The sequence below is a fragment of the Parasteatoda tepidariorum genome, chromosome 6, assembly GCF_043381705.1.
Source record: "Parasteatoda tepidariorum isolate YZ-2023 chromosome 6, CAS_Ptep_4.0, whole genome shotgun sequence".
Classification (NCBI taxonomy): domain Eukaryota; kingdom Metazoa; phylum Arthropoda; class Arachnida; order Araneae; family Theridiidae; genus Parasteatoda; species Parasteatoda tepidariorum.
In genome coordinates this window covers 74,945,379-74,972,404 of record NC_092209.1, presented here as the reverse complement: position 1 = coordinate 74,972,404, position 27,026 = coordinate 74,945,379, and the positions used below count along the sequence as shown (strand labels likewise).

The 27,026-nt window shown below is 25.1% G+C and overlaps 1 protein-coding gene across 1 annotated transcript in view; it reads left to right on the top strand.

The window, feature by feature from the left end:
* LOC107455334 (transformation/transcription domain-associated protein) overlaps positions 1–27,026 on the top strand; it is a 166,289-nt gene that overhangs the window by 10,976 nt on the left and 128,287 nt on the right. The window contains exons 5-18 of the mRNA XM_071182634.1: positions 367–459; positions 2,088–2,189; positions 3,642–3,774; positions 5,196–5,271; positions 6,471–6,753; positions 9,325–9,407; positions 11,490–11,559; positions 16,671–16,794; positions 17,982–18,096; positions 20,893–20,932; positions 21,213–21,266; positions 22,541–22,579; positions 24,521–24,620; positions 26,570–26,676. Coding sequence (XP_071038735.1) covers positions 367–459; positions 2,088–2,189; positions 3,642–3,774; positions 5,196–5,271; positions 6,471–6,753; positions 9,325–9,407; positions 11,490–11,559; positions 16,671–16,794; positions 17,982–18,096; positions 20,893–20,932; positions 21,213–21,266; positions 22,541–22,579; positions 24,521–24,620; positions 26,570–26,676 — 1,419 coding nt within the window. The remainder of the gene's footprint in view (positions 1–366; positions 460–2,087; positions 2,190–3,641; positions 3,775–5,195; positions 5,272–6,470; positions 6,754–9,324; positions 9,408–11,489; positions 11,560–16,670; positions 16,795–17,981; positions 18,097–20,892; positions 20,933–21,212; positions 21,267–22,540; positions 22,580–24,520; positions 24,621–26,569; positions 26,677–27,026) is intronic.

The window sequence follows — 27,026 nt, the reverse complement described above, 5'->3', positions numbered from 1 at the left end:
TTTTTTTAAAATTTTTTAAAGGATGACTGAGTTGAAGAAAAGCTATTCCATTTTTTTAATCTATTATTATTAATCTATGATGTTTTATTTGATGATAAATAATCATTTTTAAGGTCCTTAATTTCTACAAAAAAAGTCCTTAATTTTTTTGATAAAAGTCCTTAAAAGTGCTTAATTTTTGCTTTGATAAAAAAGTGGGAACCCTGTAAATGCAAAAATTTACCACGATCAATGAACAATCCTGCTAATATTTCCAGTATTTGTTTATGCAGTCACACTTACCAGACATTTTATTTATAACACACTTTTTCTTATTATCTTCAATTTATATTTGACCTTACATTATTTTTTTCTTCTTATTTTTAGAATTTTCAAAAAATTCTGTTGCACTTTGTCAGTATTTTTCCTTTTCTACCAGGATTAAATAATACTATTGAAAAGATTGCCAACATTTCAGAGGTATGTATTTAGTTTTTCTTTTTTTCTGAAATAACAACACATAATAAGTACAGTAATTTCTGATAGATTTGCTGCACCTGCGAAAAAGTGCAATCATCATATAGACTGCACCGCCGTAAAAGTTGCACCGCCTTTTTCTTTCCCACTAACATACAATAAAGTATGAAATGTCACTAGATTTACTCAATTATATTGGCAAGAAGTACTACATATTAACCTGGTTACAATTTGCCTTTCAAATACAGAATTAAAGTTTGAAGTTAAATAAAAGTTATTTGCAGTTAAAAGAAAGAAAGTAACATCTTTAAATATGCGAAATAGTTAGCACCACATTGGTCGTCACATTGATTCTTATCAAATATCACATGTGTGAAAATGCACTTGAAAAATAACAATCTTTAAAACATAAAATCTATACTTATAAAACAGTTATTAGTAATCTTTTTTTTTATATGCACTTATTATAAAAAGAAAAAATTGAGAATGATACTTACTTAACAGAAGAAACATATACAGTAGGGAACCGATTATCTGGAATGATTGGGACCATCGCCATTCCGGATAACTGATTTTTCCGGTTTTCTGAATCGCTACAAAAAGCTGTTTTTCTATAGTTAAACTCAACTAAAAAAAAATTTTTGGAAATATTCTTAAAAAGAAAAAAAAACGAAGTAATACACTAATGATTATTTCCAAAATGATGGTAAGGTAAAAAAAATTTCAAAAAAAAAGCAAAAAATCCTGAAATCTTATGAGGAAAAAAAATTTTTCTTTTTAAAAAATGGCGGGAAAATTTATCGAATTTCGTTCCGGTTTTATGGTTTTCCGGTTTTCTGATTTCCGGATAACGAGTTCTGTACTGTATAACCAATCAGAATCATAATTTGAGAACGTATACGTGATAAGAGATAAACTAATCACAAAATGAAAATAAATCACCAACTTTTTTTTCTTCAAATATTTCCAATCTTATATTTCATCAACACTTTCGGATATTCGAATAATATTGGTTTTAGTTTTATTAGAAAATGGTGATAAGACTTTTAATAGCTTGGGAAAGTGATAAGTCCCATATTGCATTACAATGGTCTTATTAATATTGTCCAGAAACAGATAAAAGCTTTTTTCTTAGGTTAATCTTCATTTCTCAATGTAACTATCTCTTTTAACATAGGCTCTTGTCTGAATAAAATCCTATTTTAATGTCTATGGTGCTATAACTTTCTACAACCACTGGCTGTATTTCAAACTTTAAATGTTAATGATTTTAAATATATATATTTTATTAATTTTCATTTTAATGGTATGTATGCATTTTTATATAGATCAAACTTAATATTCAGTGTTGAATTTGTTTTCTGTATATTCTTTAAAGATTGTCAGTTTCTTTATGACTACCTGTTCTTGAGAATAATTTTCTCTCTTTTACTGTCTTTTTTGTGAATAATTATTTTATTTGATAACTAAGAGTATTATTTGTAAATAAATCGTTTTGTTATTAAATTACACATATGTAACTTGGTGCTTTGTTCACAGTTAAAAAATATCATGTTTTTATCTATCTATATAACATATGTCTATAACAAAAGATTACTTAAATATTATTAATTACTTTTCATATTTTCAAGGATTTACTGCAAGAAAATGAAAATGAATACTGTGAAATATTTGTGGAGATTATTACTTACAGCTTTGAGCATCTCCAATGTATAGATTCAGATTCTAAAAAGGTTCGTTAGTATTTTTTCTTGTTTTAATATTCTTAAGTTGGGCTTCTTAACTTAACTTATCTTCTTAACTTATGATAACTCTTAACTTAACTTATAATACTACAGTGAAACCTCCAGGAAAGACCACCTCTGTGTAGCGACCACCTTTATTTGCGACCACTATTGAGAGGCATGTAATATTTTCTATAGATATTTTGAAGAAAACCTTTTGGAGAGACCATCAAAACCTCTCTTGGTGACCGAGCAAACCTCCGTACCAAATGCGGAAAAGATCAAATAAGGAAAAATGTAAAAATTATTGGCCAAACAAATCTATCAATGCTTTAGTTTTAGAGTTAAAAGTTAGTAGAATAGTTAGAGTAATTAGAAAAAAATCTATTTTTTAAAAAAATAAGCATCTCAAACAACCAAACCTCACATTTTTTAAAGTAAATTTAATTTTTATGATACAAAATTAAATGCAAACTCATGCAAAAAACATAATTGTTTATATATTTAAAATAGTATCAATCATAGTTGGTAAATTTGTTTTTACACATAATTATATCAGTTGGGGTCATTTTTATTGACGCTAAATTTTATTTGTTGATCTGATTTTCATGACGTCAGCACAAAAGGCATTTCGGAGAAAATGACACTGAGTTAAGTACAAATCGCTTGCGAAAAATCATGTACCTTCGATAACATTTTGAAGTCAATGAAGTTAACCTCTGAGAGCAACCTCGATTAACAACCATTTTGCTGTGGAACAAAGAGTAGTCACTCCCGAGTGGCTTCACAGTATTATGAAGTTTTTTTCCACACCTTTGATATATATTATTATGTGTATTAATTTCTTTAAAAAAATTATATTACGCAAAATAATATAAAAAATTATACTGTCAGTTTTTATTTTTCGCATTGAATGTTTGATGCTATTTCTTAATGATACTGATTTAAAAAATATGCAGTTCTTTATTTGAAATTGTAGCACATGTTAATTCTTAGTTTTACCTAAACTACTTTTAAAAAATAATTTTTCTGAAGTTTGTTTTTGTAATTCGTAGTATTGAAAAAAATGATACTATTACTGCTAATTTTATTATACTTTTGTACTTGTTTATAGTGAAATGACAGATGACTGTTTTTTTCCCATTTAGCATTGCTTATTTTGCTATTTTACATTAACACAAAAAAACCTCCTTCCTTCAGATGCGTGATTTTTTTAAAAATATTTATTATAGGATGTTACCATGGACTTTATCACAGTATTTAAGGACATTTTTAATTCGTAGTATTGAAAAAAATGATACTATTACTGCTAATTTGATTATACTTTTGTACTTGTTTATAGTAAAAATGATAGAGGACTATTTTTTTCCCATTTAGCATTGCTCGTTTTGCTTTTTTACATTAACACAAAAAAACCTGCTTCCTTCAGATGTGTGATTTTTTTTTAAAAATTTATTATAGGATGCTACCATGGACTTTATCACAGTATTTAAGGACATTTTTACACTGGATGAGGACATGAGATTGCTTGTTTTGAATTTTTTTATGAAAGTATTTTATGAAACCTATGATCCTAATGAAAAATACATTATAGGTATGTTTTAAGTATTTTGCATCATGTTATAGATACATTTATTTTATAAGTAAACAATATTTTATAATGCTAATTTTTGTTTTATCACCTCTACTGAACAGATTAGCCAAATACTTGATTTATGTTTTTTACCTTTGTTTTTGTATTTATTTTTGTCTTATTATGTGTAACTGTATTTCCCTTATTTAAAAAGAAGGTATGAAAAGATTGTATGAAAATTTGTAATATTTTAAAGCATTTTCCACGCTCCCCTATTGAAAATGTGAGTTAATTTTTTTGCATTTAAACATTAAGAGTCTACAGCTGCAACCATTTAATTCTGCAACTAAGCAATAGAATTGTTCCCATTGGAAATAACTTTGCACTGAATAACAACCAAATCCTTATCCAAATTCCATTCATGTTTATTTCATATGACAGATAGGGATTGCATTATTTCAATTCGCCCTGTTTATTTTTTCCCGTCTGTGCTTTCTTTCTTTAAAAAAAAAAAAAACATTCATATATGAAGGACATTTTAAATAAATTCATGTACAAAGGTGCAATGGAATCTATTTTATTCAAAAGTGAAACAGTCGAACTTCGTTATAGCGAAATTGGTAGAACTATCATAATTCTTTCATATTAATCAAATTTTGTTTTATCCAATACATCATAAAAACAATTTATTAGGTATTATTAATACATATTATGTACTACATTACTGTATGCAAGCAATTATGAACCAGACAAATTGAAATAAGCTTAAAAGTTTTAACTACTATATTAAATTGTCTTATTTATTTGCTCATCTGCTACTTCTAACAGAGGAAGAGAATAGAAAAAGCATTCCTCAAAACGAATGATTGGGATTTTTTTCACATGCTCATTATCTGTGCTGTATCCAGTTTCCTTTCATGTTAATTGATAATCAGCTTGAAAATTTCGTGTTTAACAATTAAAATACAACAATAATTGCTGACTCATGGGACTAAACATGTCTTTCATGTAAAACGATATTTCACAATAAAGATTTCTTGTTAAGAAGGTTTGCCTGCAATACATTTAGCCAACTAGGGAACAAAACAATCAGTTCCAGTCTTGAAAAAAGTTGAAGGCTGCTGACGAGTCCACACTCTCACCCACTCCTGCATTTCATCATCCAAGTGAAATGGACGTTCTGGAGTGTCTTTTTTACGGGTCACCAAAGGCCACAAAGTAAAAGAGAATCTTGAAATGTTTCCCAGGCAAATTTCTGAAGCTTACTTTATCGATTAAAGTTACTGGGGATTATATGTAAAGTTTGATTTTATCTCATTCATTTTTTGCATATGACCTTTTAAATTTTTCATATTTTTGTTTCACCTATAATTATATTGTAAAGATCAACTTTGAATTATATATTTATTTTTAAAAGTTACTTATGTTGAATGTATTTTTAGATTTTGTTAGTCTTATAAATCAACTCATTAAAGATGACATTTATTCCAAAGGAAAAACTCTTGAAATTTCTGCTAAGTGAGTAGATTTTTTTTTCCTGTTCTTTTCTTTTTAATGTGTGAATTTGTTCTAATCTTTCTGATCTGATAACTTTTTAAATCCTAATTGTTGTTTTTTATATAATTAAATGCATTGGCACTTCATTTCAGAATATAATTCAAAGAATATCAATTTAATACTTCTTTTTTGATTTTGATATTAATACGGAAAGTGCATTAGAAATGAAATCGTTAAATTGAATGAATATCCAGTTATGTAGCTTAGAAATAACATAACTGTGAAATGAATAGTTGATTCCTTATTTACAAATTAGCTTTGTAACTACTGAAACACAACAATTTGACATTATGTTGCATTGTAGTTTGTTTTAACTGGAAAATCCCATTCCGAGGTATATTTTTTCCCCCGTGGCAGAATTGCAGCAACACGGCGGTTGCCACAGAACATTACAGAGTTCTTGTTGATTAGTAAAAAAAAAGTTACTTTTCTTTTCTACTGAAATTTACACTTAATATTTGAATCATGCATTCAGATAATCACTTTTTGACAATTTATGCGATAGTATCGTAAATCTATGTACTGTTTCGATTGTATGTTTGACAGTTATTGATATTAATTTTCACATGGATTTTAAATATCCCAATATATTTCAAACAATATGGAAAATTTGAATCGTGCATTCGAGTATTTACTTTTTAAGGCAATAATTCTACTGATTTTTTGGCGGTTATTGCTATTGATTTCTCCATAGTTTCTAAATCCAATATTTTTTATGCGATATTGTTTATTACAATAACCTAATCTCAAAATTAAAATCTCATTTGAGGAGTTCAATTCATGTGATTTTGTCATCCATCTTTTTTACGGCAGAGTACTACTATGGATTTCATGATTTTTTTTTATTATTATTATTGTGAGGATTATTTAAAAAATGCAAAGAAGGAAATAATTTGGTCATTCCCCTCCTCTGACAAAATGCAAGAATATCACCCATCATATTAGAATAAAAAATTCTTACGTCTTCAATTTAAGAAAATTATATAGTTTTTCTTTGTAAACACAGCGCTTTTGTTATTTTAAATTAGTAACATATATGTTTGTCATTATTAAAAGTATTTTGCAGAAATATGCTAGTGCTATAGAGTTTCGTCCCAGAGAGCTGGAAAAAATTCTGCCACAGAGATTTTTTTAATATAAATCTTCTTATTTATTTTCAGAACATCTGTTACCAATTTTGTTATGGATCTCTTGGCATTCAAATCACGAAATTCAGAGTCTTTCAAATCATTTAATGATGAGGAGCTGAAGAATCTTACAGGCTTTTTCTTGAATAAGTTTTCAACTCCAGCTTTGAATTTAAAGCTACATATTGAGGCTGGCCAATTAATAAAGAAACTTGTTTTGTGTCAGAAGCCAGATGTAAGTCAGTTACGAGTACAAGTTGAAGACCAGTTACAAAATCCTGATGCAAACAAGATACTAAAGCAGTTGAAATCTAAGGTAACTAATAAACATACCCAAAAAAATACATTTTAAAAATAAAATTAACAAATATCTGTTTTCAATTTTATCAATTTAATGTAAAATTGTATACAAGAGTTTGTTGAAGTCAGATTTTTCTGTGTAAATTAAGTGCTAAAACTTTTAGATTTGTTACAAGAGTTATAGCCAATTTTGTTATGGATCTCTTAGCATTCAAATCTCAGAATTCAGAATTTTTAATGTCATTTAATGAGGAGGAGCTAAAAAAGTCTTACAGGTTTTTTCTTGAATGAATTCTCAACTCCAGCTTTGAATTTAAAGCTACGTATTAAGGCTGGACAATTAATAGAAAAATTTATTTTGTGTCAAAAGCCAGATATAAGTCAGTTTCGAGTACAAGTAGAAGACCAGTTATAAATGCCAATTACAGATCTGTTACAAATACCAATTACAGATCAGTTACAAAAACCTGATGCAAACAAGATAACAAGGCAGTTGAAGTCTGAGGTAACTAATAAACATTCCTAAAAAATTACATTTTAAAAATTAAATAAATATTTGTTTTCAATTTTATCAATTTAATGTAAAATTATATACAAGAGTTTGTTAAAGACAGATTTTATTGTGTAAATTAAATGCTAAAAGTTTTAGATTTGTTGCAAAAATTATTAATTTAAAAAATATTATATAGTTTTTAATTTTTTAAAGACATTTCTAGGTTGAGTTCTTTGTTGATTCAAATACAGTTTTTCCATTTACCTAATATTGAGTTATTATTTGGTTTATTTTACAGTTTTTTTTATTGATATTATTTCTAAACATAAATACTGTATCAATAAAATGGACAATCTGAAAACTATTTTGCAACTTTATATATTTGGCATGTTATAATTATAATTGGCATTTAAGAATATCTAATTAAAAGTAAACATTATTAAAAAACAATTTCTTTAAAAGTTTTTTACCTCAAAAGACAGGGGGAAAACAGAATAATTTTAGATAACACCATTTATGTTATATATTTTCCAATTTTATAAATAGCTGTCTACTTTAATTTTAAATGCATTTTAGCTGATAATAAAATGAAGCATTTTCAGGTCAATTATGAGGAAAGATTTACTTTTAAAATGAAATGAAAATTAGAAAAAAAAATTCATTAAATTAATGAATTAAGCTGTTTTTGTTTTCTATATTAATGAAGGTTATTTGAATCCAGATAATATTGTTTACGGACTTAGATTGCAAGTTATTTAATTGGTTTTAAGAAATTTGCTTATATAGGACTGGAGAATGTAAGTTTTAAAAGTGTTCTTTGTTTTCGTGCGTAAGTCAAAGACTGAATGTTAAATCTTGGTTTATTTCCTTTATAAAAAGTAAGTACTTTATCTTATGCATTTAAATTTAATTGCTTTGAAATTAATTCATTTTTAATTGTTTAAAATCTTTGATATGTGACTCATACACATACATATTTATATTAAATGTATGTTAAAAATATGGAGAAAACATGGAAAATATTAATGGAAAAAGAAGAAAAATTATTAAAATAAAATATTTTAAAAAAATTATAAAAATATTTTTTATTTCTTTTTTTTAAATATTTTATTTAATAACTTTTCTTCTTCTCTTTTCATAAATATTTAATATTTTCCATGTTTTCTCTGTATTTTTCACTTATTTTATGAGTTCTATATGCTTGCAGCTTATTCACAGCAAATAAACTTATTAATTTTCTTTGTTTGTTTTCTTTTTGTCCATTTTGTCTTTATTGTGCTATGTGTATATATGCATATATTATTTCCATAAACAAATGATGAACACATTATAAAATTACAGATTATGTAATTGATTTAATATGAAATGAAGTGCTTTTGTATAGCAACAATTTTGATGATGTTCAAATCAGAAATATTTAACTTTTTAAAAAAAAATGGTAACATTGAAAATTTGACCATAAAATTTATCGATTTATGAAGAAAAAAAATTTATGGATTTTTTGACTTCTATAAGTTACTATAAGTTTTTTTGACTACTATAACTTACAATAAGAATCAAACATTCCATTGTATTCAAGATTACAGTCATTGTGCATATTAAGAAAAAAATGCACAAGTACTCATTATTAATCCTTGAATAAGAAATGAATGATCTATAAGGATAAAGGAGGAAGAATTTAATAAAAACTTGTTTAAACATTAATTATTTTGTTGTATCTTTCAGAATAAAATTTTAGTGTGCACATTGGAAATATAAGGGAATTACAATACAACTTTTCTCATTAATATAAAGCTTTTGTGATTATGAAATTGTATCAAACCAGATATTTTGTATTTAATATCACACTTAAAATTTTATACTACATTTTTACTAGTAAATTTTAAAAAAAATTCCATTAAAATAAAGTTTACAATATCTTAATTATATGCATTAGATCTTCTAAAGTTTTAATTTTGTAAAGCTGAGTTATTTCATATTTATCTGTGCTTGAAAAACTAAGTATGCACATTTCTTCTTCTTATCCATTTGTTACAAGAAATAATGTAAAAAAAATTTCCATGATAAATTATTGTACAGTGTAAATCCTTACAGGTTGATGATCTAAAAAATATTGTAATAGTTTTAACTTCAAGATTGAAATTAGTCATTGAAGAGGAGATATTTTTAATCCACAGGTAAGATTTAAGCTTTCTAAGTCAAAAGTAGTCTTAAAGCCTCATATTTTTTTATAAAGAAGTAAGTCTGTTATTTTATTTTTACTGTGTTTAACTAAATTTGTTTTCATGTCTGTTTGTTTAATTATGAATGACAAGTCTTGTTATCAAAATTTTGAGACTAAATCTGATTTAGCTAAACCTAATGCCAGATATTAATACAAGTTTTAGTCATTAAATTCAAAATTGAACGGACTGCTACAAGCAATGTTTATTAACAAATAACATTTTTAAAAAATTTTCTTTAACTAGTCAGAGGACGGAAATTTCGATTGAAGCTTCGCCCTGAATAACGCAATGCAGGTTTCAATTTGTTTCCTAGTTGCTACAGGTAGATTTTTCAGACCAGTAAAAATTTTAACTAATTTATGACATAAACAAACCAACAGGCATGAAATTAGACTCAAAAAATTTTTTCATAATAAAAGTGTTTAAGTACAGTGAAACTCTCTCTCTACTACGATATGTAATACAGCAACTCCCTTTATTACAAGTCTTACGAGTATTGTTTGTAATCTCGACAAACTTGCATACGAATATTACGTCGTGCTCCTCTCAATATTACGATATTCTCTGAAGCAATAAACCCCTGTAAAACAATTTTTTTTCCAAATTTCAATCTTATTTCCTCCATTTATTGTTGGTTTTCAAATAATGTAAAAAATCTTATTTTATCAACTTTTGCCATTTTTTCCATCTTTTCTGACAAGATAAGACTCATCGCTGACCACCCCAAGAGCTTCCATTCTTAGAATTGCCTCCCTTATCTCTTAAGAAGTCACAGATGTAACATTCCTATCTGATTTCATTTCCTGTATGTTAAAAGCTGATCATGAGTCACAAATGATCACAAGCACCACATTAACACCTGAAAGAGAATTTTTTCTGTGGTGGATTGGTGGGGCACCATTCACAAACGATAATCATTTTTGTGCTTTGGCTTCAATATATACTTTGTTGATTGACTTGGCAGTCAAAAAAATTAATAAACAAGCAAATATATCAGATTATTTTCAATAAAAACGATTTTCAGGTATGTTTACTATCTTGTATATTAAATTTATTTTAATTGTTTTTAATATTTAACCATAATTAACACTCTGCAAATTAATTTTTTACGTAATATATATATTTATAGTTAATACATATAAAAAAATACATACATACATTTACATTAAAAAAAAAAACTTTTTTTGTCCTCAATGTAACAATATATCCCTCTACAACAATATATNTAATTAACACTCTGCAAATTAATTTTTTACGTAATATATATATTTATAGTTAATACATATAAAAAAATACATACATACATTTACATTAAAAAAAAACTTTTTTTGTCCCCAAAGTATGTAAGTCCTCAATGTAACAATATATCCCTCTACAACAATATATATATTTGGTCCCCAAAATATTGTTGTAGCAAGGTTTTACTGTACTAAGTTTTTCAATTTGACTGAAAAGGAGAAAATAATTCTGATTTAATCAAATAAAAAATGCAATCATGTGGCATATCACTTTATGTATAATCAGCATTAAACAACCAACCCGATTCTGGGTTTATGACTGTCTATGTTGAACTCCAATGACTGACAATGTTGCCTTATGGTTTCGAACCCAACACAGTGGACTATTGAAGTCCTCGGTTAAACTATCCTTCGCAGAGAGCTGTTTGATGAAACTAACTTGTGTTTGCGTTAATGGGAAGGAAAAACACACAAGTCTCCTGTGGTTAGGCCGACAACAAGAAGATTCTATCCCATTATCCGTCTACCATTGGAAAAATTTTACGTCTGCATTGTGGTGGGTGTCAGCCAGGAGTTTAATTCGTATCAACCAGCTATTGCTGGGATTTGAACCTGGAGGTTGGCGCTCTCTTCTGGGCCACTGCTTATCACTTAAGCGATAAATTTGTGTCAACATTTTATTACTCCCACATTTTTAATTTCAATTGTGGAAAAATAGAATTATTTTCTCAATTTTTTTCTTTTAAAAAGTATGATTTTGTTGTTTAATTTTTTTTTCTTGTACTTTCTGTTGCAGTTCAGATTTAAGGAAAAAGGGGGATAAGCCCTCTGATTCTATTGGAAATTTGGCTGGCTACAATGAAAAAGTATGTAATTTTTTTAGTGAATAAACATATTTTTTCTACTTTATCATTAAAAACTGTAATTTTTTTATTAAAGTTTATTAATTATTCTAGGTAAGAAATTATTTCTTATTAAATGTATCACAAACTATATCATTTTATCAGTTATTAACATTTCATTACAATTGGGGTTTTTAGCATAACTGTTTTTCCCCATAGTATTTATTCTCTTAGAGTGTATTGATGTGTCCAAAATCTATAATTCTTAAAAGTATTTAATGTGCTTAAAACTCCAAATGTACACAATGCTTCTAATAAAAAATTTTAAATTTAAATATTAGCTCAATTGATATCCCATAATTCATTAAATATATTGTTATGTAGAGATATTGCGTAAACTCTCAAATGTGTTAAAATTTGTGCGTGAAGTTCATTATTGTATGAATATGTATAACAAAAGCAGCTAATTCACTGCCCACTAAACAAATGTCTAATACCTTTGTGTGTATGGTACTTTCCCTCCATTTACTTTTTCTTTTGTATGATCAATACAATAATATTATAATTAAAGTCTACTCTCATTAGTATGACCTCTCCATTAGTAAGACTTTTCCGTTATAATGACCACTACACAAAGGCCCGTTTGCTGTTTCATAGATACTATGTTATTTTAACAACCATTAGAATCTCTGAACCGAACCGTTCATTCTAATGTAGCAACTGAAATTTTATTTCATTTTCTTTTAATTCCCCGAAAATCAATCTCAAAACAGGTGTAAACATTTCTGCACTTTCAAACAATGGGTCAATTAGTAACAAAAACTTTGATTAAAACTATTCAAATCACTAACTTTTTAGCACAAAGGTCGCCCACTTGTGTATTTATTCAAATCACTATTTCCATACCTGTCAAGTTTCCTGATTTTTAACCAAAACTCCTGTATTTTATGGCTATCTTCTGTTTACCCATATGTTCTCAAATTTCTCCGTATTTGTGGAAGAAAAATTTTTTTGGTGATAAAATATCTGCTGATGGCAAAAATACTTCTCTTATACCTCGACAGATGGTGCTATTGCCAGTACTGCAGTATGTTGAGTGTTAATAGTTTAAGTAATTATGAATAATGGTTTAAAAAAAATCTTCTTTAGATTAAGATTTATATACATATTTTTTACTTCACTGATGATCATGATGTATTAAAGCTTTACTCATAACCTAAAAAATGTTGGTAGTAAAATCTTTATTATTTTATTTCTCTAATGTTTGTATATATTTGTGTTCTGTGTCCCTGGCAACTTTGCATAATTAGTTTGTTTATGTTCCATGTGGCTTTGTGTTAAGTCTATGTGTAAATATATAGTGAAAAAATTTTAATTTTTGTAAAAGAATTTAGTATGTGTCCCTTAAGAGAATACTTGGCGGGCTTGGCTTACTTGAAATAAAATGGAAAGAACAGTTACTAACGTAAACAAATGCCACGTTTGAACAGGTTCTAGATACCCACACTATGTCACTTGCAGGTGTCCCATTACAAATCTTAAAGTAATTGTGAGGCAAAAGGACAAAGATTTCTAATTTCATGTCATCATTCTTGTGAGACAAAATTTCAAAATATATGAAAAGCACAAGCTAAAGATAATGTGCAATATTAAAATATGTTTTTAAAAAAAAAACTTTAATATTCTATATTAAGTAATATTTGTACTTAATCGATGTTAAAAAAACTGTGTATTAGCCAGTTTCATAATGCTATTTAAAGCAGGGTTGACTTTTTGCCAGCAGAAACTGGTTTTTGCCATGCCAGTGGCAGAAACTGGTTGTAACCGGCAAAAACTAAAAAAACTTGTATATTAGTTCTGGTAATTGATTAATGACATTTTGTTTAAGTAAACTGAAAAATGTAACTGTAGCAAACTTTTTAATTCATTGTTTGTAAATATATATTATTTTGTTTNGGATTTTTGGCAGCGGTTTACCATCCGATTGAAGACCTTGTGAGGTACACTAGAATTATTAACAATTCTAAGGTTTTAGGGTTTTTCCATATTAAATTATTGTCTTTAATTTTGCTGGCAATTATTAAGGTTTTTTTTTTGCCCTTAAAATGGATCATGTAATTTGTTTTTAATAAATTATTTACTTATTATTAGCTATTTATTGTTTATTTATAATAGCTTGCTGTTAATACATTTTGTGTTTAGTAGAACATGAACTTGAGTACTTTTTGTGTCTCATATACTTCTGACATCTTTATGATGAATAATAATATTAAATAATTATGTCATGTAACTTTTAGTATGATTTTATTTTTTTAATACTTATATTTAAATTGTTTTTATATTAAGTCTAAATCTTTTTTTCTTCTTTCCAGTTTATAGAACACCCTTGGAATAATGAATGTTTTAGTAATAGTTATCAAGACTATTACAACTTAATTGATGTAGTACTCACAGTAGCACAGTCTGTTATTAATATTTACATGGAAATTGTTAATGGTAGTTCTTTAATTTTTTTAAAATTATATTGTTTTTTTATTATTATTTAGCATCAGCACTTGTTTCAACTTTCACATCAAGTGTTTTTTGTTTTTTTTATTATTATTTTTAAAAATTGCAGATTTCTCTTTTAAGACATTGTAAACTCTCTGATTGATCGGAAGAAAATTAATGTCTGACTTAATCTATTAATGTCTAATCACTTAGAACGAAACAAATTGTCTGTCTTGCAGAGGATTCACGTCTCATGCAAACATTGTTAAGTGTAGCTGCTCACTTCAGAAACAGATAGAACTTGTATTAGTAAGAAAAATTTTTCAAAAATCGGGAAGTAACAGTATTACTTGTCACTATTCATTTCAAGGAATTATGATATCACTGTCTTCACAGAATTTTATTTCAAATGTTTTAAGTAATATTTGTCTTTATTATGTAATTTTGTCTTGTTGCAAATTCCTTCATTTTTCTTGTCATTAGTGTAATTAGTAAATGTTCACTTTTAATTTTTAATAATTTCACTTTAAATCTTAAAATGTATTTGTTAACTGTTATTGAAGCTGAATTTTTATCTTTCGAATGCAATTTTTGTTTAATATAAAAATCGAAACAGGAAATAAGAAGCAATTTTAGGTTTAAAATGATGAGCAAATTTAGTTTATAACCTTAACAATTTTAATTTAATTTTTTTCCCTCTGTCTTTAAAAAAGAATTCCTAATACAAATAAATATATATGCAAATTTTTAAAATAAAATTAAAATTTTGTTATTTTCAATCATAAAATTTGCTAAGATTTATGAACTGGAAATGTTTTGCTTAACTATTAATAATATAATAAAAATTTACTAAATAGCTCCATGTCAGACAAGTTTTTGGAATTTGTACGAAACTTGTCTTGCTTACAGCTTGCAAAATATAGATGCAAATTAGTGCTGTTAGAACTTTATCTTAATTGTTTTTAATTTTTAGTTTTTTTTTTTGTTTGAGAAATTTTTGTTCATGTTCTCACATTTTTGTTTTTTATTTCAGTATTTGATGAGAAACATGAGTATTTTGATTTTGATCCTAAATTATTTCAAGACTTTCTCTGTGTTACTTCAAAAGCATTATGTTTCTTTCCTGGTTGTATGTTTTTTAAAGAGAGGTATGTTGATAATTTTTGTGTGACAATAGTTTTACAATTAGCTGTTATTTTATTATTCTGCATTTCCCTTTTTACATATTTGATATAATGTCGAGGCATTGTTTGTGTTAAGTTATTCTTTGTGAAATACTAAGCAGTGTTCATTTTTCAATTAATTTTATTCATTTGCAGAATAATACCTTTAAATTTCATTTATTAAAAGTAATTATGACTGTTAGATAGTTTCTCTGATTTTAAAAATAAATTTAAATAGTTTTGAGATATATTTGAAATAGAAGTTCATATGTATTTTAAGAATTCATATGAATTTTTTATTATATAGAATTCATAAAAAAATTTATTATGTATTGTATAGCTTAGTTTGCGTTAATTTTTTTTTTTTTTTTNTTTTGTAAAATATTAATCAAATTGTTCCCAATTAATTTTATAAAATCGGAGAATAATTGCCATAGATTTAATTATTAAAAGAAATGATGACTGTTCGGTGGCTTCTTTTATTTTAAAAATAAATTCAAGTAGTTTTGAAATATATATATGATAGAAGTTCATATATAATATTATAATATATTATATTATAATATAATATTTCAAGAATTCATATAAATTTTTTCTTATATAAAAATTCAAAAAAAAATTGTATTACAACGTTTTTTTATTATATAGCATCATTTATGTTTAGTTACTCTTTGGGAAATATTAAACAAAGTGTTCCTTTTTTTATTCATTTGCAGAATAATATCTCTATTTTTTTTATTATTATTATTAAAAGTAATAACAAATGTTAGGTGGCTTACAAATAAATTTGAATAGTTTTATTAAACAAAGTGTTCTTTTTCTTATTCATTTGCAGAATAATATCTCTATTTTTTTATTATTATTATTAAAAGTAATAACAAATGTTAGGTGACTTACCAATAAATTCTAATAGTTTTGAGGTATATATAGTATAAATTCATTTATATTTTAAGAATTCATACTTAAATTTTTTATAAAATTTTAATAGCATTTTTTTTCAAACTTTAATCCCGTGAAGTTGTGATTCTTATTCTTTTTTTATGAGGTTAAATTTAATTAAGAAATATCCTTTTTGTAGGAGTTAAGAGGCCCATGCCATCTTGGATTTTAGATTCGATTTTTTATTTGCTTTTTTTATGTTCTTTTGCACTTAAAAAATGTTGATGATATAGNGTTTTTTTTTTTGCCCTTAAAATGGATCATGTAATTTGTTTTTAATAAATTATTTACTTATTATTAGCTATTTATTGTTTATTTATAATAGCTTGCTGTTAATACATTTTGTGTTTAGTAGAACATGAACTTGAGTACTTTTTATGACTCATATACTCCTGAGTCAGGAGTATATGAGTCCTGACATCTTTATGATGAATAATAATATTAAATAATTATGTCATGTAACTTTTAGTATGATTTTATTTTTTTAATACTTTTTTTGATTTGTTTTTAAATTAAGTCTAAATCTTTTTTTCTTCTTTCCAGTTTATAGAACACCCTTGGAATAATGAATGTTTTAGTAATAGTTATCAAGACTATTACAACTTAATCGATGTAGTACTCACAGTAGCACAGTCTGTTATTAATATTTACATGGAAATTGTTAATGGTAATCTTTAAATTTTTTTTAAAATTATATTGTTTGTTTTTTTATTATTATTTAGCATCAGCACTTGTTTCAACTTTCACATGAAGTGTTTTTTTTCTAAGATAATTTTTTAAAAATGGCAGGTTTCTCTTTTGAGACATTGTAAACTCTCTAATCGATCGGAAGAAAATAAATGTCTGACTTGGGCAGGTTTCTTGTCTTACGTAAACATTGATCAGTGTAGCCATGCCACTCTCTCCAAAAGCTGGGAAACTTGGAATAAGGAGAGAAATTTTTAAAATATCAGAAAATAGCAGTATTACTTGTCATTATTATTTTCTACCAATTATTAAATATTGTAAACTCTCTAATCACTTGGAACGAAACAAATTGTCTGTCTTGCACAGGATTCACGTCTCACGCAAACATTGTTAAGTGTAGCTGCTCACTTCAGAAGCAGAGAGAACTTATATTAGTGAGAAAAAATTTTCGAAAATCGGGAAATAGCAGTATTACTTGTCACTATTCATTTCAAGGAATTATGATATCACTGTCTTCATAAAATTTTATTTCAAGTGTTTTAAGTAATATTTATCGCTTTTATGTAACTTTGTCCTGTTGCAAATTCCTTCATTTTTCTTGTCATTAGTGTAATTAGCAAATGTTCACTTTTAATTTCTAATAATTTCACTTTAAATCTTAAAATGTATTTGTTAACTATTATTAAAACCGAATTTTTATCTTCTGAATGCCATTTTTGTTTAATATAAAAATTGAAACATGAAATAAGAAACAATTTTAGGTTTAAAATGATGAGCAAATTTAGTTTATAACCTTAGCAATTTTAATTTAATTTTTTTCCCTCTGTCTTTAAAAAAGAATTCCTAATACAAACAAATATATATGCAAATTTTTAAAATAAAATTAAAATTTTGTTATTTTCAGTCATGAAATTTGCTAAGATTTATAAACTGAAAATATTTTGCTTAACTATTAATAATATAATAAAATTTTACTAAATAATTCCATATCCAACAAGTTTTTGGAATTTGAACGAAACTTGTTTTGCTTACAGCTTGCAAAATATAGATGCAAATTAATGCTGTTCGAACTTTATCTTAATTTTTTTTTAATAATTTTTTAATTTTTTTTTCTTTTTGTTTGGGAAATTTTTGTTCATGTTCTTACATTTTTGTTTTTTATTTCAGTATTTGATGAGAAGCATGAGTATTTTGATTTTGATCCTAAATTATTTCAAGACTTTCTCTGTGTTACTTCAAAAGCATTATGTTTCTTTCCTGGTTGTATGTTTTTTAAAGAGAGGTATGTTGATAATTTTTGTGTGACGATAGTTTTACAATTAGCCGTTATTTTATTATTCTACACTTCCCTTTTTACATATTTGATATAATGTCAAGGCATTGTTTGTGTTAAGTTATTCTTTGTTAAATACTAAACAGTGTTCATTTTTCAATTCATTTTATTCATTTGCACTGTAAAACCTTAAAATTTTATTTATTATAAGTAATTATGACTGTTAGATAGTTTCTCTGATTTTAAAAATAAATTTATGTAGTTTTGATGTATATTTAAGATAGTAGTTCATATATATTTTAAGAATTCATATGAATTTTTTTATTATGTAGAATTCATAGAAGTTTTTATTATGTATTGTTTTTTTGTATAGCTCAGTTTGTGGTAATTTTTTTTTCGTAAAATATTAATCAAAGTGTTCCCAATTCATTTTATAAAATCGGAGAATAGATTTAATTATTAAAAGAAATTGTGACTGTTAGGTGGCTTTTATTTTTAAAAAAAATTCAAATAGTTTTGAAATATATATATGATAGAAGTTCATATATAATATTATAATATAATATATTATATTTTAATATAATATTTCAAGAATTCATATGAATTTTTTCTTATATAAAAATTCAGAAAAAAATTTTATTACATTTTTTTATTATATAGCATCATTTATGTTAAGTTATTCTTTGTGAAATATTAAACAAAGTGTTCCGTTTTTTATTCATTTGCAGAATAATATCTGTATTTTTTTTATTATTGTTATTAAGAGTAATAACAAATGTTAGGTGACTTACAAATAAATTCAAATAGTTTTGAGGTATATAAAGTATAAATTCATTTATATTTTAAGAATTCATACTTAAATTTTTTATGGAAATGTTAATAGCATTTTTTTTTCAAATTTTAATCCCATTAAGTTGTGATTCTTATTTTTATGAGGTTAAATTTAATTAAGAAACCTCTTTTTTGTAGGAGTTAAGAGGTCCATGTCATCTTGGATTTTAGATTAGATTTTTTTTTTATGTTCGATTGCATTTAAAAAATGATGATATAGTACTATTCAGCAGTACATTATCTTTCCAAAAAAGGCAGAAAATATAGGGGTTGCTTTGTTAGATTAGAAGATATAGAGCTTGATAAATTTTAAGACTTCTATGAAATTTTTCCCTAAACATTAAAGCAAGAAAGAAATCTGTAATTTGTGGCTTTGAATCAGTAATTTATAATTACACGTTTTTCAGTTTTTAGATTTTTTAAGTTTCATTTTATTACAATTTAATCTGATGAAAATGGATTCGAATGATTGCATGAATAAAACAAAGATGTTTATCAAAACTTTAGGAACAGACAAACGTATATTATTTTACTATTTTTCAAAAACTACTGATTGCAAAAATATATTAATATAATTTTGTCAAATAAAATTGAAAAATATTCTAAATTACTACATACACACTTTATAAGTTCTGATTAGATAGCTGCTTTGTATTTTGAATGTATCAAAAGATAATGTTGTTTAAAGCATGAAAATTAAATAAGGAAGATTAAAAGCATATTTAGAATTTTCATTCCTCACCCCTTAGTCAAATGAGTTCCATCGCAGGAAAAAGACCTCTTACATCAAAGAATTAGATATTCTTGTTCTCTATGAGTATAAGATTTCATTAGTCTAATAATTAACTCATTACAACTGACTGAAACATTGTAACAAACTGAGAAAGCAATTGAGGTGTACAATTACTTAGCCTTTTTGTAATTTTATTACTTGGTCTATGGATCTTTGTTACGTTTGTGATTTTCTTAAACTATAAAATTCGTATAAGTTTTAAATAATGTTGGCACTTTTTTTCTTCATATTTTTGACCTACCTCCCACTTAATAACAGTGTCATACTTCACCATACCCTTTTTTTTGTCATTAATTGTCAAATTTTGAGACCCATACCACCCTTGTCTCATGTCTTGCTATATTGCATAAAATTATGCTTGCAGTTTGTAAATAAAACATACTATTGATCCTATTTCAATTCTTTTTAAATTTCAGCCATGTTTTTTAATGTCATTTGTCAGCATAACAATTAAATAACATACGAGAACATATGATTGAATATATAAAAAACCATTTAATAGTTACTAAAAAAGTCTTTTTGATTATAGAAATTATATTTGCTCTAAAATTCAAAAAAGTTAGTTTTAAGTTTTTTTTTCAGTCGTATTCAAAAGTTTAGAAATGATTGATTTAAAAGTGAGCTGTGTTTGGAATATTTTACCTTTAATGCAGAAAAAGATACCATTTTTTCATGATTTCATTATTATTGACATCATTATTTCATAATCGTAAATTATTGAAATGGTAATATTTTTTCACTTATTTTAACTTAAATTAATATTAAAGTATAAAAAATATATTTAATAAAATTTCTGCGTCTAATGGATAAGGCTGTAGAAAAACGCAAATAAATTATATCTAAAAAAGGTGTGATCATTATAACAAATTATAGGAATTGTAGTAAATAATTGGTAGGTTAACTATTCATTTGAATCATCTGTTTTGTAATTCTGCATTTTTGTTACAATTTTGTTGTTTGATGCCGTTTGATAATTTTTTTTAACAACCAACAGAAAGAGTTTAATTTAGCGTAATTTTTTTAAATTAATAATTTCTATCAATTTTTGGTTTAATGTTCTCAGAAAAAATTTAATGTGTTTTATCTTTTCTTATATTCAATGTTTTAAACATCTTTGCTGCTTTTTTACATATTTAATTTATGCAAAAAAAAATTTGAATTTGTTTTAATTTGTTTTTAAGCCCCAGCAAGAAAGAAGGTTTTCTGAATTTAGCAGCTGTGGTATGTCATCACTTTTTCTTTCCTTCTATTTCTTTAAATGATTTTTTCAATCTTTTATTCTACAATTTAATATCAATTTTAAAAACAATTTAAAGATACTCAAAGCTAAAAAAATAAGTCTTTAATAATTAAATTTACAAATATTCTTAGAGAACCTGTGTTTATTTATATTTTTCTTGTGTTATTCTTCAGTTTTTGTTTTGTTTAATGCGTTATTATTTAGATTTATCTGTTATTATTCAGCTTGGAGGTTAATTTACCATTACTCTTTTGATTTCAGTTTGGGAAATTCTCACCAAAAAGACTCCAGCTTATTTTGCATCTCAGCTTTGAAGTAAGTTATTTGTAGTAAATTATGTGGTTTATATTTAGGTTATCTGTTTTAAATCATAGTTTTAACAAAATAGTATTTTTTTAAATAAAAAAACAAGCCTTTTTTATTCTTTTTAATAGTTTAATTTTTTTTATTATTACTTATATTTAGTTTTATTTTAAATAGAGCCAAAAATAAAAATATTAAGTTTTTTAAATTTAAATGCTAATTTTTATTTTCTTTTTTTTTAAATAAATAAAAATAAATATATCATTTTTAAATTTTAATGTATAATTGTGTTCTTACAAAAATATCAATATAAAATAAATAAAATGAACAAATTAAAGATTAAGTTAACATGCCTCTAAAAATGTTTAAAATAAAAAAGAGCCTCACCAAATCTATAATCTGATAGTTTTTAAAATTAATTGTGCTTATTTTTTTCGTTTATCAGTGTCACTAAATTTCTATTATAATAAAATTTCATTCATTGTAATATTTTCAAAATGTATTTACAATACTTTAACTGTATGTCATTTTATTTAATGCTGAATCAGTTGTGTTGTAGACCATGTAGAGCATAAGAAAAAATAAGGACAACATTTAAAAACAAAAAATATCTTTGCATCTTTCGTACATACTAGACTTCTTTTAAAAAGGGCAAACAACAAATTAAACAGAGCATAATAAAAATGCATTTTATCGCAAGTGCAATAAAATATACCCTTTTTTATTCCTGAGTTGTTTTGTTCAGTTCAGAAAGTTCTGACAGTTTCCGGAAAATTTTAGGAATGAAGCATTGAGCAACTCTTGATAATTTGGCACAAATATTTTAGAGATTTTAATGATACTTTTGCACAAAAAAATAACCAGTGTCCGTTAGCTATTTATCTCCCAATTAAAATTCATAATTGAGTTCCCAACTTACTTAAACAAATAATTTTTAATATTCTTTTTATCATTTATAGACGCATATGAGGAAATTTTTAATTTTTTTCGTCGTCAGTATAGTGTATTTTATTGTCATTTGTAGTCCAATATGTGGATATAAGTTTATGTTTATTGCTAGTGAAGATTTTTCTCTCACCCTCTAATATAACATTAATATTTTATTAGTATTTGTAGTAAAATATAAAAATATGAATATTTTATGTTTAATCTTATTTAATTGGTTGTATTGAGTATGTGCTATTAATACATACTGTATTTTATAAAATTTAAATTGTTTATTTCCTTTTTTGCTTTTAAATTATTAATAATTATTCACAGTAACTTTTCATATTTTTTTCTTTTAGGTCATTCTCAATTGTATTTTGAAAAATTATGAATTTATGGTAAAGTGTTTATTTTATTTATTCATTTTAGTGTGTATCGTCATAATTTTTCTTTTCATTTGAAAAAATTTTATATTTAAATAAATAAGTTTTTATTTTAAGATTCAAATCAAGACTTGCTCTTAATAATAATATTAATTACAATTTTATTATTATTATTGTTATTAATTGCAGTTGATCTCTCAGCAATTTATTGTAGGGCTAAATTTATACATTCAAAGATTATCTAAATCATTTAAAACTAGCTTTAAAATTGATAAAAGGAAAGCATATATATTTATCATAGTATGTCAAAATCCGAGCGAAAATCAACAAAAATGTGCCATTTTTAAAATGTGATGGAAAAAGGGAAATAATTTGACCAAACACCTGATGACGTGATACGGTTGAGAAAACGTTGGATGAAATTGGGATAAACCACTGTAGAAATTTAGCTGATGATGATTCCCGATGGAAGAAAATTTTTTGAGACAGCCCGGACTTGCAACAGGCTGTAGAGCTACAGAAGAATATTTAATAAAAAATTTATGTATTACAAAAGTTATCAAAATCCTTACTTTAAAAATATCTTTCATTAAATTTGTTGTAAATAATTTTTCTTCCAATTAGTGCGAAGTTGAACCTCTAAAATTAATCAGATCTTATAGCTTCAGAAAATTCTTCCCATATTATAGCTGTTTTGAAGTGTCTCTTTAATTTTTACAAACTTGGCTTAAATGTTTTGGAAAAAAAGTGAGAATTGTTGAAGGTCACGAACCTAACAGTATTAACACTAATGTTAATTGCTTTTTTAGGTAATAAGCATGTAGTTTGTTACAATTGATTTACATTATTCTCTTACAAAAGAAACATTATTTTAAGTGTAATCTTTTGCGACTACCCACTTGTAATGATAATTATGAATGTTTATTCTCAGAATAAACATGTAAATGGTTTCTGAATTTAATGAATTCATTTTTGAAATATGCTAAGCATATCATTGAATACAATTTAAAAATAAATTCACTTTTTCATAACTAAAATATATTATTTTAAGAAAAATCTTAAAAATAAACCTCAAAGCAGGAAATGATAATGAAAAAGCTCTTTAACTGAAATATTTAAATAAAATTTATTTTCATTAAACTTCGGAATGATTTTTTTCTTTTTACAGATTTAAAGCTTTAAGCATTGTATTTTTTTTTTTTTTTTACTTAAAAAGTATTAATTTTGTACTAAATCAATCATATCAAGGTACTTTTTGACTTATAAATCAATTTACATCAATAATTGCAAAATTTATCATACTTAAGAGCTCGCTTTACCACATTTCTTATGATTGGTTAACAGTATAAACAATAATAAGATTCTAAAACTGTAATAAAATTTTGAATATGATGTATCCCTCAGCTTATGTTTTGTTTATGAGATAATGTCTGAACAACATTCTGGACAGTTTCGTTATTGAGATTGTATTTAAATTTTAACATAATTTTACCATTCATAAGAATTTTGTATTTTATATATTCTGAAATGTATGACGATGTGTGAACAAACTTTATATTATGAAGAGTTTCGTTATTGATATTGTGTTTAAATTTTAACTTAATTTTTCCATTCATAAGAATTTTTTTGTATTTTATATATTCTGAAATGTCGTGAGCTGTAAATCAATTTAAAGAAATTGATATCACTCCATAAATAAAATGCGAGGATTGCAATGTTTTTACTGTTATCTTCAGTTTTTTATGTTTTCTACTGAAGTGAAACAGATTTATAAATTGAATGGAAAATTCATATTTTAAGCAGTACATGTAGAAATAAACCAAAAGTAGAAACTTAGGAGTTTCGTTACGAATTTTAACCGCAATCGAGTTTTAATGCAATCTTTTTACTTTACATTAAAGGATGGCAAGCTTACTGGTTTTTATTTAATACACATTTTTGACTTTTTTTTTTCAGTATTTTCTTATTGAACTTCTCCATGAACCATCCAATCTATCAACTGCAGTTATTGAAGTTCTCTTGAATTATCTTTTAGAACATGTGGAAGACATAGGAGGTAAATTTAGTATTTGATCCAACTACTTTTCTGGTATTCAAAACCATTTCAATAAAAATTTGTATAGCATTGCTTTTTTTTCTTCCAATTCCTGTACTTGTCTGGGGGCAACCACGTAACAATTTATGTTTTTTAACAAAAATTTTCATTAATTGAATGATTTTCCACTAGACTACTAGTTTAATTAAAATTCTTCGGGTTTTTGTGCATTTTAGAAAATTCCCTAAAATTGAGCCAATCTTCTAAAAAAAAATCCCGATTGAAATAGAATTTTTGTAGAGATTATTACTTGCTTGAATCTTTAAATGAGTCTTACTGATACATAATGAAGCAAGCCTCATTTATAGAAATCAGTTCAAAACTTTTATTGTTCTAAAATGTTCAGTTTATTTTTATTCAGAACTCTCTTTTTAAATTAATTAAAAAAATCTATTAACTATCTTAGAATTAAATGCCTATTAATATTTCAAATTATGAGTAAAAATAATATGTAACATTTCAAGTGTGTTTATTATCAAGTGTATTTATGATAACTGGAAAACATTGCATTTTTTCTATTTTGATGACTATAAAAATCTCTGAAATTCCTTACTTGTAAAATATTTAGTAGATTATGCCAAACATTGCTAATCTATCCAAGCGCCATCCAGTACATCCTTGTCATTAATTTATGTAAAAGTTTGATTTTGTCTAAATAAAGAAACATCCTTTAAGAAACAGGTGGGGGTTTTTTTTAATCATTTTTTATAGGTCTTGTGTGGTTAAATCTGGCTTTAGTCATTAAATTTTATTTTTACAAAGCAGAAAAATAAATCGAATGTGGTGTTCCAAGGCTGTTTAAGACTGAAACAAGCAAATTTTTAACCAGATATTGCTAATCTATCCAAGCACCATCCAGTATATCATTCTCATTAATTTATGTAAAAATTTGATTTTATCTAAATAAAAAAAAACCTTTAAGAAACAGGTTTTTATTATCATTTTTATAGGTTGATACGAGAATAATAAATTTTTTGGGTTGATAATCAAAAAAGTTCAGTGGCCCTTGATATTGATGGCAAATTTATTTTATGATCCCACAAAAATTATATATGTATTTTTTTTTTAACTTTTAGTTATAATATTGTGTAATGTAACTATAAAATTTAGACATGACATTCTATAAATATTATTACTGAAATTTGCCTTGGGACTTTTTTAAATTTTGTATAATTTAGATTGTGTTTATGTATTTTTTTATTTTCTTGACCATTCTTTTATCTGTTGTTAAATCATGAAATAAATTTTAATATATTGGTATTTTTAATATTTATGACATATATTCAGTTGTTAATATCGCTTAAAAGCATTTTGGAAAACTGATTTTTCAACAACTCGGAAATATTTCATAAAACTGTGAATTTTTTTTGGAATTTTTTTTTCACAGTGGATAAAAAAATTTGCTATAAATATCAAAAATATTTAAGACATTGGAGAAAATGTTATTAAAAATCCTTGGATACATATGAACTAAACCATCTACTATGTTTTAAAAGTAATTTTAAACCTAAAACATAGTTCAATTTATTTTATATTGTTTAAATGTGCATTTCCCATGTGTTTAATTTATGTTAACTATTTTTTAATTGGGTCCCATTTATAGACAAATTTATTTTTATGTTTAAAATATTTTTATATTAATATTTTAAAAAATTTATTAATACTATTTTTATATTTATTTTTTTAAATAATGATTGAATTGTATTTGAAGAGTGTGCTAATTTAACCACTGATATTCTACCTATCAATTAAAAGAACTAGCAATTTTTGAAATGCTTCTTTATATGCATAAGTACATTTCTTTTCTAACAATGTATATAGTAAAATCATTGTTAGTTACTTTTGTAATTGATCATGTTAATTTGTGATTTATTTAAAAGAAATTATAAATTTCTTCTTTTTTCCTTTAGCTAATAACCACATGTTCAACTTATTTCTGGATTTTTTGGAAATTATCAAAATTGTTTCTTTTAAAATAGAAAATAGAGTAAGATCAGACAATAAAGAAATTTTTATGGTATGATATTACTTTTCCTAATTGATTATTATTATGAATTTTTTAAATAATGATTCTGTTATTGCCTAAAAAAATTAAACACTGTTTTTAATTACTGTGAAATGTAATTTATGTTTAGTAAGATGCAGTTTCCCTCTATTAAGTATTCATGTTCATATTGCAGTTTTAATTTTTTGATGAATTCTATATTTACTTTATCACAGGATGAAAATGTGTGCTAAACTCGAGTGATACTAAACTTTACCTCTACAAAGCATATTGCAAATAGCTGCCAATTATTGCAATCTAGATAGATTGAATGATAAATATATTAATATATTTTGCAGTATTCCAATTTTGTAAGAAGTACT